At 46.9% G+C, this 15,274-nt stretch overlaps 1 protein-coding gene across 1 annotated transcript in view; it reads right to left on the bottom strand.

The window, feature by feature from the left end:
• LOC102893385 (CUGBP Elav-like family member 2) overlaps positions 1 to 15,274 on the bottom strand; it is a 57,916-nt gene that overhangs the window by 11,615 nt on the left and 31,027 nt on the right. Inside the window, exons 5-6 of the mRNA XM_025043404.1 lie at positions 8,339 to 8,458; positions 1,487 to 1,684 (exon numbers count right to left, since the gene is read on the bottom strand). Of these exons, the coding sequence (XP_024899172.1) occupies positions 1,487 to 1,684; positions 8,339 to 8,458 (318 nt within the window). The remainder of the gene's footprint in view (positions 1 to 1,486; positions 1,685 to 8,338; positions 8,459 to 15,274) is intronic.

The following is a 15,274-nucleotide window of genomic DNA, read 5'->3' as shown; positions in this document are numbered from 1 at the left end:
TTACTGTTTAAGAAATCCTGGAAACTCAAGGCAGGGACTAAATGGGAGTAGTGGGCTGAGGTCAGTCAGCTGAGACAAGTGTTTCAAGGCCCATATTCTGTCTGTAAACCACTACATTTTGAGTCTCTGGTAGTGTCTTCTCAGTGACACATGCTCTATAGTTTGCTGTAAAGCTCTGCTGGATAAGGCAGAGGTGACCAACATTCTCTAGAATGCATGTGGGGGAACTGGCTTTTATGATCTCTTCTGAGGATACCATTATCTTGCAGGACCCTCCTACTGCTTTAATTTGTTACCATGGTAGTCAGACCTTAGAAAAACGAACCTCAGTATAGGCTTTTCTTTGGGAAGTCATGTATTCATGACGTAGCGTCTCCATACGCCTAGGGAAATGGTTGTCTGATGAGCTGTGTATGTGTTAAAAAAATCTACCACAGTCACAACCAAGAGTATAGAGAAAGCTGAAATGATGAAAAATAACTTAAGATTTTCACACATCTTGCATTTTTAACGCTGTTGTTTATAAGCAGGAAAAACTTTTGTTACACATGAATATCTTTAAAGCTGTGTCCCCTTTAAAATCCACAACTCTACAAAGTAAAACTATTCTATTTATCGAATACCATGTTTAAGGTGAAATTTGTGTTCAGCAAGGAACAGTTTGGAACTATGGGGTGAGGGTAAAAAAGAGAAAAATTAAAAAACAAAACCAGCAGTTCTTCCCTATTCTAACTTCTTTCCCATATTCTAAGCATAACATCTAAGCATAATTCTAAGAATAATATCATGTTGCAGATTTTGCTTCAAAGCAACTTCAATTAAGGAAGAAGAAACCAAAAAGAAGAAAAAGAGACAAGCTCTTCTTATTTGGACTAGCTCATTAACTATTTTAGAATTAGCTTTAATTTATTCTCACCATTAACTTCCTGCATTTGTCTTACTGGCCGGGAAGAAGGTGATCAATCACTTATTTGCTTCCCCAGAAAACCCCCAATTAAAGACTGGGGCAGTCTTTACAGTGGATCATATCATTAACCTGGACACAGCGCCTACTACAGGCAGGTCTGTGGGCTCTGAGAACTGGGAGGCCTGCGGGGAAGAGGGCTCCACCCAGAGGGCTGACTGGGTCCCCCCCTCCCTCGCGCCAGGGAGCAGCCTGTGTAAGCGGAGAAATAATGCTGATTTGGGAGAGGGGCTTCCTGGCCATTTTTGGATGGCAGCAACTACTAAGTAATTGTATAAATGCACAGTGGGTGAGAAATCCATCTTACGATGTAGATGACAGATTAAATCCAAAGAGAAAAGGAAAAGAAGACTGAACCCAAAAGAAGATTGAAATGTATGGTGTAGCCTTGTCAGGTTTCTTAAAAAAAACATGAATGGCAGAAAGAGAGCAGCTGCTTCCTCTCGTGCTGCTGGCTCCGACCAGCTTCTCCGAGCACACGCCCCGGGGGCGCCCGCCGAGCCCGGGCCGAGCCGCACGTACCTTCCTTCTGGCTGCCGGCCGCGCTCTGCTGCTGCAGCAGGCTCTGGCTGTACAGCGTGGGCAGGGCCGCCGCCGCGTACTGCTGAATCCCTGAGTAGGCCTGGGTGAGGGCGTCCATGGTGCCCGCCGTGCCATTCGTCAAGCCCGTGGCGCCAAGTCCTCCATTCAGAGCCGCCATACCTGAGAGCATTTGAGCAACTTTACAAAAAACCCAACAATAGAGAAGAGAAATAGCACTTTTCATTAGTGCTTTCCAAAGGAAGTTAGAATCATTTGACACAAGTACAACAGCAAGTGCATGCAGCTAGCACACCAGTGAAACCGACATGGAATTCAAACGGAACCGAAGCCACAGATCATGAGGACGGTGACAACACAGACAACAGCAGCAACAAAGACCCCTGAGCAGTGATCACCCTCACTCCCGAGGCCAATGGTCAGAAGTCACCGAGGTGCGACAGGGAGACAGCACATCTAATCCATGCAGGGTGCTGCTGGCAAGCGCTGTGCTCATCTTCTGGAAATAAGAGCCTTCTGTTTCTTAGAGCTCCGAAGCAGGTAGAAGCACTCCTGGCAGAGGCCTGTGCCATCTGCACACTTAACCATTTGCTGGGCTCTTTGAGGAGCCACGGGATGGCTCACGGGGCTGAGGAGGGAAGGATAAAACTTCCCTCGGAAGCGAACAGCAGAGAAGACAAGCTCTGTGCTCGGTAAACCAGTGAACTGGTGGTTCCAGAACCAGTTTCCTAGACCCTAGGAGGAGGGTGTCGGGACTGGGAGCTCTGGGTCAGCCTAGCTGAGGAAGAATTACGGCTCAGGGAAAACGTGGGCCCTGCCCCTAACGCGAGGACAGCGGGTGCTGATTCGGCGTGAAGGGCTGCACAGGGAGGGGCCGCTGGTTTTCAGCAGCAAGCGTGCGCGTGGGAGTATTAAACGATGCCCACGTAACTGGGGCTTCTGCCAGTGAAAGAGCTCCACGTCACGTGTTTCAGTCAACTGCAGGGACACCAGCGTCTGGGAGCTGGATCTTGGCTCTCCACTCATGTGAACTGGATGGTGGCCAGCGCCCTTTTCTGATTTTTTCCCTTGTATCCTGGCTGCTCTTTTGCTCTATTATGGTTGCTGACTGTGGCATATTTTCCCTGAATACTGAGTCAAAACAAGCAAGACTTTATACAGTGTTAACTTTTATATGAACTCAAGACATGGAAGAGGTGACATCATAATTGCCTTCAGTCCCTTTCATGATTAAAACTTTTTTTTTTTGTTTAAAGATCTGTTTCAGGGAAGAACTTACTGAAAACATTAATGAAAATATTGAAGTGATTAAGGCTATTGATCAGGGCTCTTAAAACAGCCAAGATGACTGACCTTGAAAGAAGTTGGTAAGAAGTCCAATGAGAACAGAGGATAATTAACATAAGACCGCTTAGAAACGACGTAGAGGAACCAAATACCAGAGTCACCTCAGCATTCCCATCCGAGTTTCTCCCTGCCATCTTCAGGGAAGAGGGGCTGTCCTGCTGACTCCATGTTCTGGCCTTTTGACAACTTCATCTCTTGGGTTAAAAGGGCTACAGGCAGGACACAGATCGGACCCTCGCACTACAGCAGAGGGACCTCCCAGTGCCTCAGGTCTAGTGTTCCTCCTGGGGACGTGGGGTTGACGTTACCGAGGCCTGGGGTGGCGAGGAGGAAGGAGAGCCTAAACGAGCCTGGGAAGGAAGTCAAGCAGACCTAGAAATGCAGGCAAAGCTGAAAGGGCGCTGGGCAGCAGAGGCCCTGCCGACTCGGCTTTGTTTCTTATCAAGGAGTCTGTTGTGTTTTCCCATCATGCAGATAAGAGCTGTTGAAGAGCTTGGGAGCAGTCTGTGCTCCCGATCAAACGACCCCTCAGACACCGACCAGTCACATCTACCTCTCTGCCTCTTCTGCTCTTCATCCCTGTTACTCCTATGGCTGAAGGGACGAGGAGCAATTTCTTTTCCTCTTTAGGTCTTATTTCACCCTCACCTCCCGATATCCGTATGATTGCAAAGAAACATCAGTGTTTCTTTTCTGAGAGAGGTGAGAGGAGGGTATAAAATGACTCAGGAGAGCTGGGCACAGTTGATAAGTGCTGCTGGTTTCGTTTTTGTCAGGCTGTTAATAGGTGCTAGGGATAGAGACGGTCACGTCATGGGTTCGGCCCTCTAGAAAGCGAGATTCTGTGTGGGAGGAGGTTCTAGGAGGAACAGAGAGCAGGGACTTGCCATCCACTCATGCCCCGAAGTGTACAGCTCTGTGTGCACTGAGGCCTACAGAGCTACGTGGGGCGCAGTGGCCGGCCAGACATGGCTGAAGACAGCCCCACGATGAATCACTCTGCCACCAGTTGGGGTGGCTGAGAGCACTGCACCTCCGTGGCCCCGGCCCTGCCATCACGAGTGCCTTCTTGTGACCTGTAGCCTCCCAGACACACAGGTGGTATTTAAGTGCCACCGTCACTGGTGCCCCTGACACCCTCGTCAGGTGAATGACCTTCTCTTTCCCCCTTTGGCGAATTTGTTTGGTTCTCTTAAAACACAGAAGCAGAATGAACTTCATGCTCCTGAAAGCCTGGATGTATGTTTCAGGACCACAGTCCTGTGTGGCTTGCAGCTCTAGCACGTGACACTGCAGCCACATCCCGAGGCTTCCTGCCTACACCTCACAGCGGCTGGCTGTGTTCTGGACTGGACCTCGGGGCGATCTGCTTTCCGAAGGGCTCGTGCTTCAGCTGGGTCTGTGTGTAGCCAGGGCTGGGGAGGGAGATGGTGGCGGAGATGCTAAGTAAAGGGGGCGGTGGTGCCAAAGAGGACTAATCAGGGCCTTGGCAGCCCAGGGCTTTCCTCCTCTGTGGTATAACTGTCTTTCTGAACAAAAAATAAGGGTAAAAATTCTAACAAGTACAAATGCATTGAGAATGTTTAAAACCAAAATTTTCCTGGGAATTCTGGTGTGTGTTTGCTGAAAGCCAAGGTAGGATCAGTAATGATGACCTGGTAGAATCTGAAGGGCCATCAAAGGAAGATTTCAACCTCTGAGAGTAATTCCTGCGAGTTATCTACTGTTATTCTGTATTGTCATCATTATATAAAAGATAACACTGTCAATTTAGCTGCTGGTATCTGGCTGCATCCAAAAACTTTGGACAACAGAAACAGAGGTTTGAGGAAGGTTAAGTTGAATAAAATGCTCCCCCTTAAAAGAATAAGGCTTTTCTTGGAAAAGGCCAGATGGACTGATCATTTCATCCTATTTAATCTAGGTTCCCATGAAAGCTATTTGGATGAGGAAGGCTGGGACAAAATGACAGAGGTGGCAAGCCTCAACAAGCGAGGGTCTTTGCAAATGGTCTATCAGTGCGTATCTTGACTCCTAAGTGCTTTAAACTTAATTGCTCACCAAAGGTCCTCAGCTGATGGAGACCTGAGGCGCTGTGAGGCTGCTGAGTAAATCTCTGAAAGTGACATAGGAGGACCCGCCCATAAATGTGAGCATGAACACTTTGTGGCCACTATGAAGATGGTACTGAAATGGAGAATCAGAGGCAGAGCATCATAAGCACACTACAGTTATCTGCAAGCCACTCTGTTAGATACGTTACCAAATAAAAAAGAGCAAAAGTGAGGAATGCATTAATAAATTCTCACCAATCTGTAATCTATTTAGTGGGACGTGTCCTTAGTGTTGATGAAGTATATCCTTCTAAGCTGCAAGCTGGCAATGAGAACTTAAGTATAAAATGTCTAAGAACCAGATGAATGTGCACATGTACCATTAGTGGTATTCATACATGTGCCTGTGTTTCTCTGGTCACAAGTGTGTGTGAGGCTGTGTGGGCTTATGTGTCCCACTACATATATCTTTGTATGTTTTAAAAATACAGATTAAAAACAGTCATTTCACAATACAAATAAAGGGCGACAAGCCACAAGATATGCCCAAAGCATCTCCTCTTCCTCTCCGTTACATAAAATGTTTCCGTAAACACTATTCACCAAGCATCTGTGGTGGGTTCTATTCAGACCATCATAATTTTGAGTCCTATATGGGTAAGCCATTTGGAAGAACTACGCCATTTAAACAAGGAAAAATACATTTAAACACACACAATCAGATACAGACTCTTGAGTGGACATATCTGCAAAAAATAATTTTCATCTTAGTTCAGATATTAATATATGAAACATGCCTGGAGGACCCGCAAATAATCATGGCTGGAAGCTCTGCAGGTGACTCACCCGCACTCCTTCCTTTCGATCTGGCTAGTTTCTGCTTTGAGCTCGCGGATCCCGTGCTTTTTCCCATTAGCCCCTCCACTCGTGAATGTATAAGGTAGAAAAAGGAGATCAGATTCCGTTCGATTTAGCTACTTGTCTACTAACCAAAACTTTATTCTGGGGGGAGGTGAGGGGCCGCCTCTCAGGGAAGAATGTAAAATTTACACTCAGATGAATTTGGGAATTAAGTGGATTCCATCTACCTACTTTCTTCCTGGCTCCTTCATGGGCAAAAATTGGTCCTGTGCTGAAAACCAGAAAACTGCCCTGTGGTGGCCTGTAATGGTTTCTGGGATGGAGGGGGTGGGAGATGGCAGTGGAGGCTGCGGCCAGCTGTTTTTAGAAGCTGCCTCTGTCTAGGCAACTGTTTCCTGACTACCTGCTTTGAGAATTATCTGGCAGAACAGGCAGCAGCAACATCTCTGTTGAGGGAGAACGGTGTGGAAGAGGACACTCTGTGTTAGGGTCCCTCTTGGTCTTTGGGACAGGAAGCAGATGTTAGCTCCGAGCTGGGCTGGGACCGTGAAGTGGCTCCGCGCACAGCCTCTCCTCACCCGAAGGAACGCGTTTGTGTTTGAGCGTGGATTTTGGTTTAACGAGACGTCCTCCTGGTTCATACTCTCTGGTAGGGGTTATTTGAAACTGGACGCATTCTTAATTTTCCATGAACTCAACACACTTATATTAACCCAATGGCAAAGAATTAAAAAAAAACAAACAAAAAAACCAACAACTTAAGCCTGTTGTCCTTGCCAGAAGCAAAATTCGTGTAACACAGACCCCACACAAGAACTACTCATGGTTTCTCTGCCACTCGACAGAGTCCCTCTCCAGCCCCTCCTCACGATGGAACATCCCAGCCAAGTACGACAGAACAGGACGGAGAGAGGCGGGACGCACACACGAGGACGACACACAGCAGTCATGAGCACGTGCTGAGGAGGACAGCCACTCCCACTGGCCTGTTACTGTGCAGACCAAGGACAGGCAGGCGATCAAATCAAAGTCCTTGTTTTAGGGGAACTAGGTCCTGGGGCAAGAGAAGCAGCATGGAGGGCTGTGTGCAAACACACACACCTGCAACCGAGGGCAAGGACAAGTGGGCTGGAGCGTCTGCAGAACAAGGTCAGAAACAGCAGTCAAGGCACTGAGGGCCCAGGGCTGGGGGAGGGGGCTGGAGGCACTTGTACCGGAGCAACACTGTGCTGTCCCGTGGTTACCCCTGCTAATCAGCGTATCTGCAAGGGAAAATGTCTCTCTTTTCTTTTTTTGGCCAAGGGTCAGATAAAACAGTCCAAGTTTTTGTTTGCTTTTCCCAGAGCATCTGAAGAAAAGGATTTCATAAAACCTGAAATTTTCCTACCTTAAAATACAAGATTTATCTTCTTATCAGGATTATAAAAGTTACTCTTCATGCGGATGAATTTTAGATTCTTTTCCAAATAAACTGAAAGGTATTCTTGAGCTTTCGAAGTAGAATTATCGGGATTTCTTTCTTTTTTGCCTTTTTAAGGAAACTATTGCCTGACTGCCCTGTAAAAACAGTTCCCTTATTCAACCATGGCTTGAAATGGGACAACCTGCCAGGGACCCCTCTCTTGATGGGTGGTGTTGGGTTGCACAGTAGGTACCTGGGCCCCCAAATCAGAGTCTATAGGCTGTCATGGACCTGCTGGGCTTGGCTACTCTCAGGCCCCCGAGGGGGACCAGACCAAGGGAGAGGCCAATGAGGTGTCCCCGCTGGGGCTGAGGGCAGTCTCCCCATTTCGGGAGCCAGCGCCAAGCAGGAGCCTACGCCATGCTCATCTGCAGGCGGAAACCCATCAGTAGTGGGTGAGCTACGGGGACAGACCCAGAGTCCTCCGGAGAGTCCCGTGTGGGTCTAAGTGACCTGTGAGCGGTCTGCCCCCTGGCCGTGGTGGAGCGATGCCCTTTGGGGCCGCACGGCTTACTGTGACCCATGTCGCTCCAGGAGCGGGTCCTGCCTGCTCAGCTGGGTCTCTTTTCCAGGCCTCACCCCCTACGCTGCCATAAGTATCACCAATCTCTGGGTTTCAGAGCTGGAAGGCACCTTTAAGATCATCAGTTTCCCAAGAGGACTCTGAGCTCAGAGTGGGGCAAGGCTTGGCCTCAGGGCCTGTGGGTAATCGCTAGTGATTTCGGAGCCGGCCCCACATGCCCCGATTTCTGGTCCATCCCCTTTTCTCTTATTAACACTGCCTCGCCGAAGGACAGGACAGATCCAAATCCAAATCCAAACCAAACCCAATCCCTCGAAACCTGCAAATAACTGCCAACCACAGAGATCTGCGGATGGAAAAGCACGTAGTATGTATCAGAAAAGACGGGGGTGGCGTGTGGTTGGGCATTTTTTGAGGCAAAACGAACGCGGACAGCATGTGCCTGTCAAAGCATGCGCTCCTCCATCCCAAGTTTTAGTTCTCCCAGGTACGGATCCCTTTTAGGTCATTTCTGGCTGACCGCTTCCTGCGGAGAATTTGGGGGAAGGCTGTCCACCAGAGCAGCAAATACTCACTGTTGATGGTACCTGCTAGTGCGTTAATATTGTTCAGTCCGACAGTGGCTCCCGCCAGTCCTTGCAGAGTCCCCAGAGAGGTCAAAGAATTCATGGCTGCACCAGCAGTGGAGTTGGGGGTTGAAGCAGCCACTGGAAGACAGGAGACGGGAAAATGGGGAGAGAAGCACATCATGAGTGAAGGCTGACCGCAGTGGGTGGGCCGGGGGTCGTGCGCACACGTCTGGCGTGACTGCACGTGTGACTGTTTTAAAAATTACGTTTAGTGATTAAAAAAATCGTCATAGCCCTGTTTGGCCAGTACAGCGACTATGCTTATTGCTGGTTAGGAGGGAGAAATTCTAGAAGACGAGGCCCATCCTGGGTAGGCTGGGCTCTCCTTGGCCTCGGGGGAGCTCAGAGCTAAGCCCCCTTCTCATCCAGGCTAACAAGCCAACGAGTGGGGAGTAAAACGGCAGGCCTTGGCTTTCTTATTGTTTTTGCTTCAGACTTAGCATTTTTCTCAATGAAGATTAAAAAAAAAAGTCATACATCTTCCTGATTTTCATGGAAGACTCCATGCAGACCCCTGGTGGTGGTGGCCATAGAGGGGGTGGCGTGACCCCTGTCCCCCGGCCCTTAAATGACAGCCCTATCGGGATGTCATTCACGGGCCATACATTCATTTACTCCTGTAAAGCGTGCTGCTCGACAGTTTTTAGCACCGTCACAGAGAGGCACGAGCAGCGCATTGTCTCACCTGGATGTTGTTATCATCCCCAGAGACACCCACACCTTTGACACTGGCATCCACGGACCCGCGCTCTCTGTGGATCTGCCTGGTCTGGACACTGCACATAGATGGACTCGTGCACTATGTGGTCTTCTGTGACTGTCTCCTTTCACTCGGCAAAATGTCTTCAAGGCTCAGCCACGTCGTGGCGTGTCGGTGCCGCCTTTGTAAGTGGAAGCACTACATTTGTTTATCCCTTCATCAGCTGTGGACATTATGGTTGTTCCCACTCTGGGGCTTTTATGAATAATGATGATATGAAAGTGGCAAGTTTTTGTGGAGACATGTTTTCATTCTCTTGAGTAAATGTATAAGACTGGGATGGCTGTGTCATGTGACATCTATGTCTGTAACATTTTGAAGAAACACCAAACTGTTTTCCAAAGGAGCTGGACTCCCTAACCCTTTTATGCTTAAACCTGCTTCTGCATATAGCACTTAAGTACCCTGCATTTGTACAGTGTTACAATTGGCCGACTTTCCTCACACACATCACCTTTATCCTGGTGATGGGGTAAAGGTTAAACTCAACTCTGACCACAGCTAAAAAAAGAACTTGGTCCATTTCTGGCTGTGAAATCAGAGTATGAGAACTTCCTTCCATCTAGCCCAGCCGGGAATGTCATCCATCCTCCTGGATTGTTCCTGGCCCATGGGAGCTCATCCTGGCTCTGCCCTCAGAGACCACACAGCATTGCTTACAGCATACCTCGCTTGGGATCCCTTTTGGATGAGGCCAGATCAGACGTCTAAAACCTGAATTCCCTACCTTGTCACATTTCTGTCTGAGTATGACATTAGCTTCCTCATAATGTATATTTTCTTTTAAAAAAAATAATATCACATATAATCAAGCCACTGTTTCTAGTCCTTTTATATTATGAAACTTTTCAGATATACGTAAAAGCAGAGACAGTAACACAATGATCCCCCATAAACTCATATCCAGATTCTAAGAATATTTGAGGACCAACTCATTTTCTTTATACTTTATCCTAAGTATAAAGAAAATTTCAGATTTTACGTTATCTCACTCCTACATACTTTATTATACGACTCTAAAAATGGTGGGCATTTTCTTTTAAAATCCCAAACCATTATTAAACCTAACAAAATTAGCGATAATTCTTTGGCTTCATTATGTGCTATCTTGTTTGGGATCTTTTCAGTACGTGCACGAGTAAGACAGGCCTTTATTTTTCCTTCTTGTACTGTCCTTTGTCTTGCTACCAAGCTTTTGCTAACTTCACAAAATGACTGGGAGAATGTCCTTGTTTTTTCTATTTTCTGGAATAGATTGTATAAGATTGAAATTACTTGTAGGTTAAATGTTTGATAGAACTTGTCAGAAAAAATGATCTGGACTTTTCTTTTTAATGGGATAATTTAAAAATATTGATATTTCTTTAAAGAGGATTATACAAGGCTTTCCTCTTCAATCAGTTTTACTAAGCTATAGCTTTCTATGAATTTGTGTATTCCATTTCGGTTTTCAAATTTATATTGATATACAAGCCTAAGGTGCTGTTGAAAACGATAGAAATTTGGGTGGTGAGCAATGAAGAAGAGACGTGTAGCTCCATAAAAGCAAAATAGTAGACCAGTTAGGAGTTCAACAGAGAGAGTCAGAAAGAGAGACAACTAAGAATTCTCCTGGGGTCAGAGCAAGCTTTAAGGAATGGCCTTGAGGATGTTCCCTGTGAAGGGGTCTGTCTTTAACTAAATCAAGCTCTGGGGGAATTTTATGCCCCAGGGCCAAAAACAATAGAACAAACAACTAGAAATTATATTAGAGGGTAACAGCTGGATGTGATAACAAAAGTTTCATAATATAAAAAGACTCATCAGAAATTTAACAGGGAGGCCAGGCAGGGGCATTTGGAAGAATTACACCATTTTAAAAAAGGACATATAAGAAAGTCACTCACAGCCAAAATCTATGCCTTCTGAGTGACATCAGAAGCATACCATAGGGAGAGAGACTTCCTTGAACTAGTCCAGTCTAAGCGAATAAGCAAACAAGAAGCTGGGTTTGGTGGCAGGAGGTGTAGAGTGAGGAGCATCAGTGTCAGGAATTGCTATGATGTATTACCTAAAATGTCCAGTCGTGCACAAATTATGAGATGTACAAAGAAACAGGAAAATGTGATCCACACACAGGAAAAAAGCTGGCAACAGACTGTTTGAGAGGGCCCAGATATTGTATTCAGCAGACATCAAAGCAGCTATTATAAATATGTTCAAAGAACTAAAGTTAACTATGCTTAAAGAATTAAAGAAAGATGTGATGACAGTGTTTCACCAAATAATATCAGTAGAAATAGAAAGTACAAAAATGAATAAAATGGAAATTCTGGAATTGAAAAGTAAATTACAGAAATGAAAATTCACTGTAGGGCTCAACAGTAGATTTGAACAGGCAGAAGACTAGGCCTCAGAGAAATGTGCACACCATTAAACACACTAACATACATGTAATGGGAGTACCAAAAGTAGAGAAAAGAGCAGAAAAAATATTAAGAGAGACGATGATCAAAAAGTCTCCAAATTTGATGAAAAATAATCAATATATCCAAGGAAGTCAACAAACTACAATTATGACAATAAAAACAGATTCGCGCCCAGACACTTGACAGTAAAAATGCTCAAAGCCAAAGATGAAGAGAAAAATCTTTGAATCAGCAAGAGAAAAAAAAAAAAAAGAGACTCATCATGTACAAGGGAATCCCAATAAGATTAACAGCCGACTTCTCAGCACAGTGGACCAGAAGGTGGTAGGATGACACAGTCCAAGTACTGAAAGGAAAAATCTTTGAATAAAGAATCTTATATCCAGCAAAACTATCTTTCAAAAAAAAAGAAATAACAACATTCCTAGAGGAACAAAAACAGAATTTGTTGCTGGCAGATGTGTCTTACAAGAAATACTAAAAGCAAGCGATTCCAGACACTAATTCAAATCCACACACACACAAAACAGTGAACACCAGTGAAGGTAATTACTTAGGTAATTATAAAAGACAGAATAATTGCATTCTTTTCCTCCTTTCTTAATTGATTTAAAAATCAGCTGCCTAAAACAATATGTATATAATTGTATTGTTGGGTCTGTAACATATAGAAATGTAATATATTTGACAATAAAAGCACAAAAGTGGGTGGGAGGAGGGACAACGGTGTATTGGAGCAGGGAGATGATGCCGGATGATGACCACAGAAAGGAAGGAAGAGAACCAGAAATGGTAAATAAGACAGTTCCAAACAAACTGCCGATACACACCTGCTGTCCTGTCTTCGTCTCTTTAAAAGACGTTAGATTATATAACGTGATAATCATAACAATACATCGCTGGGTTTGGAACATATACAAACGTTATACGTGTGTAAATAATAGCACAGCAAAGGGAGGAGGGGAGGGAGTTCTCTAGGAGGAATGTTTCTCTATCCCGCCGGCACCGAATATGAAATACGAAGTGGATTCTGATAAGGCAGGGCACCTCCTGTAAGTCCTAGGGAAACCACTAAGAAAAAAAAATTAATACTGAAAAACCATTCCATTAAAATGTGAGAATAGCAAAGATTTACTTCATGCAAAATAAAGCCATAAAGGAGAAACAGAAGACCAAAAAGACACGAGACAGAGAAGAAGTACAAAGGCACATGAAAATGCGACCATGTCCCCATGTAGGGACATTAACCGTGAATGAATGAAACAATCCAATCAGAGGGCAGGGAAGGTCAGACTGGATTCAAACCAACCAAAACAATCCAAGCAACAGTGAAAGCCAGATCTGTCCATGCTGCCGACAGGAGACGCACTCAGATTCAAAGACACCACCAGGCTGAGAGTAAAAGGATGGAAAACCGTGTACCGTGCACACAGCAGCCACAGGACCTGGACTGACTCTGCTAATGAGAGACCGTGCAGATCGCACAGCCATGCCAGGGAGAGAGAACGGGGTCGACCGCCTGCACTGCGAGGGCCTTGTGCATGCCTTCGCAGAAACCCGTGTCCTTGTCCTGGTGACACGTAGCTGGTAAAAGGACTCCAGCGCCCACGCACGGTGACTGTTGGCAAAGCCTCCTGGATTCGGGGCTGTGTCCCTGACCTCGCTCAGGTTCTTCGTGCAGCTCTGAGAGGAGGGAAAGGAGCGGGAAGGAGCGGGCTGAGCAGACAGCCCTCAGACGGCACCGGAAACGGCAGGAAGCAAACGCGGCGACCGGATCAGGGGCGCTGGCCCTCGTCTGAGAGGCACGCAGGAGCTACCGCCCCAGACTCGGCCCCGCTCACGCCGGCGGTGGGGAGGTAGGGGTGCAAGCGCCGAGAGCAGCGACCTGGAGAAAGCGGCTTATCCGGGGACACCCCCGCGGTCCTAGAAAGCCTCGCGATGGGCCTGTCACCGTGATGATGGTGTGGAGTGCTCACTGTGATTGCTGGGGACACAAAGCATACGACAGGGTCTTGTGACCTTAGCCTCTGCAGCTTACAATTTTCCGACCTCGTCTACAGCGCAGACCTCATTAGTCTCTAATCCTCTGTGCCACCCCTGGGGAGGGGTCGCCCTCCATCCAATCTGTGGTGGCAGGAGAAGGACCATGAAGGTTGGTTAGCTGTGCATCACTGAGAAGGACAGGAAAAAATGCCCTAGCCTGGCCCCTCAGGTACCAAACGCCAAGGCTACTGCTCTAAGTAGCAGCATTATAATTTCGCCACTCCCCTCTAAAAACAAAACTGGAGGCGAAATGGGGCTGTAGTTAAGACTGAGTGCTTTCCATTCAAACTGCTTCCTCGTTTCCCCAGGCTCGTGCTCCATCATTTTTCTATGGAGGAAAAAAAAAAAACACCACCCAACATAAAAAGTTGGGAAGATTAAGTAAGGTGCGCTATGTAACGAACTTGGCACAGTATCCGGCATCACCTGGGGACTTTTACATCGTCAGTTACTGGGTACAGGGTGAACTGAGGAGATGAGCCTACACAAGATATATTTCACAAAACAACCAAAAATTGGATACAGTTTTCTCCACTTTCAGTCTCAACAACTTCGGTTATTGAGGACTACACAGCCACGGGTCTCATTCCCACCGATGACCCGCCAGTCCGGGAGGGTTCTCTTTCTACAAAGGCCACGTGGGAGCTGTTGGCCTAGAGAGGCTGCCCGCCGGCCCTCTCGCCCAGAGAAATCAAAGCAGCAGGAAGGAGACGCGTCAGTCACAGACTTCTAGCTAGAGTTTCGGTGTCAAGAGGCAAAAGGAGTTAGATGACATGGAAACTGGCTGATCTCACGCTTCATGGGTGATTCTGCACATCCCTCAAGTCTGTAGGTCGGGTCTGAGGAAGAGGTGGGTTAAAGTCACACTCTGCTCTGGTGGATAATTCACAACTGTGACGGCGAACAGTGAGTTGGAGAGAAAGCTCAGTAGACGCCTCTAACAGCAGCCCCGGGGAAGCCCGGGCTCGGGGGCCGTGGGGGTGGGGGGGGTGGACGAGGCTGGGAAACTCACTGGCCCCGTCTTGAGGCTGATAATGAAGAATCAACGTGCAGATTAGAGGTCTCTTTCGCCTCGGCTGTCTATTTATTTTAAAACCCCGGGAGACCGGCTACAGTGACCTGGACTGGACTGCACGTGGTTTTCCGACCTCTGATTCTGCTGCTCTTGGGTACCCCCAGCGGGCAGACGGGGAGGCGGGGGAGGGCGGGAGCAGGAGACTGAGAAAAGTGAACGAAATAAGCTGCCTTAACGTGAGACGACGCCATGTGCTCTGCACGTTTGGACGATACTCTGAAAATTTGTCCCGATTTGAGTATAAGTTGGAAAAGACACCTTGACTGGGTATCTAGCTGCCTTCAAGAACCTTTTGAAATCCAGCAAATACTATTTAAAGCAAAGAAAAACTCGAATTTGTCACACGGCCAAGCTCCATCAAATACTTCAAAACAAAATATTCAACAGATGCACAGCAGAGAAAGAGAACCGAGACACGAGAGACAGAGACAAATTAAATGCCACCAACACACACATTTTCCTGTTTCTTTGCTGGCAGACTGGCGAGATGCTGCCTTGGGGAACTGCATTCTGCCCACCTACAATTCCCGTTGGTCTCCGCTGAGAAGCGTGTCCTCTGCGTTCTCAGTTAAACTGCTCGCGGGCCGCCAGCGGGACACTTCGAGACA

Source organism: Pteropus alecto, unplaced genomic scaffold (genome assembly GCF_000325575.1).
Source record: "Pteropus alecto unplaced genomic scaffold, ASM32557v1 scaffold11, whole genome shotgun sequence".
In the NCBI taxonomy this organism is placed as follows: Eukaryota; Metazoa; Chordata; class Mammalia; order Chiroptera; family Pteropodidae; genus Pteropus; species Pteropus alecto.
This window is presented reverse-complemented; position numbering and strand designations above follow the sequence as displayed.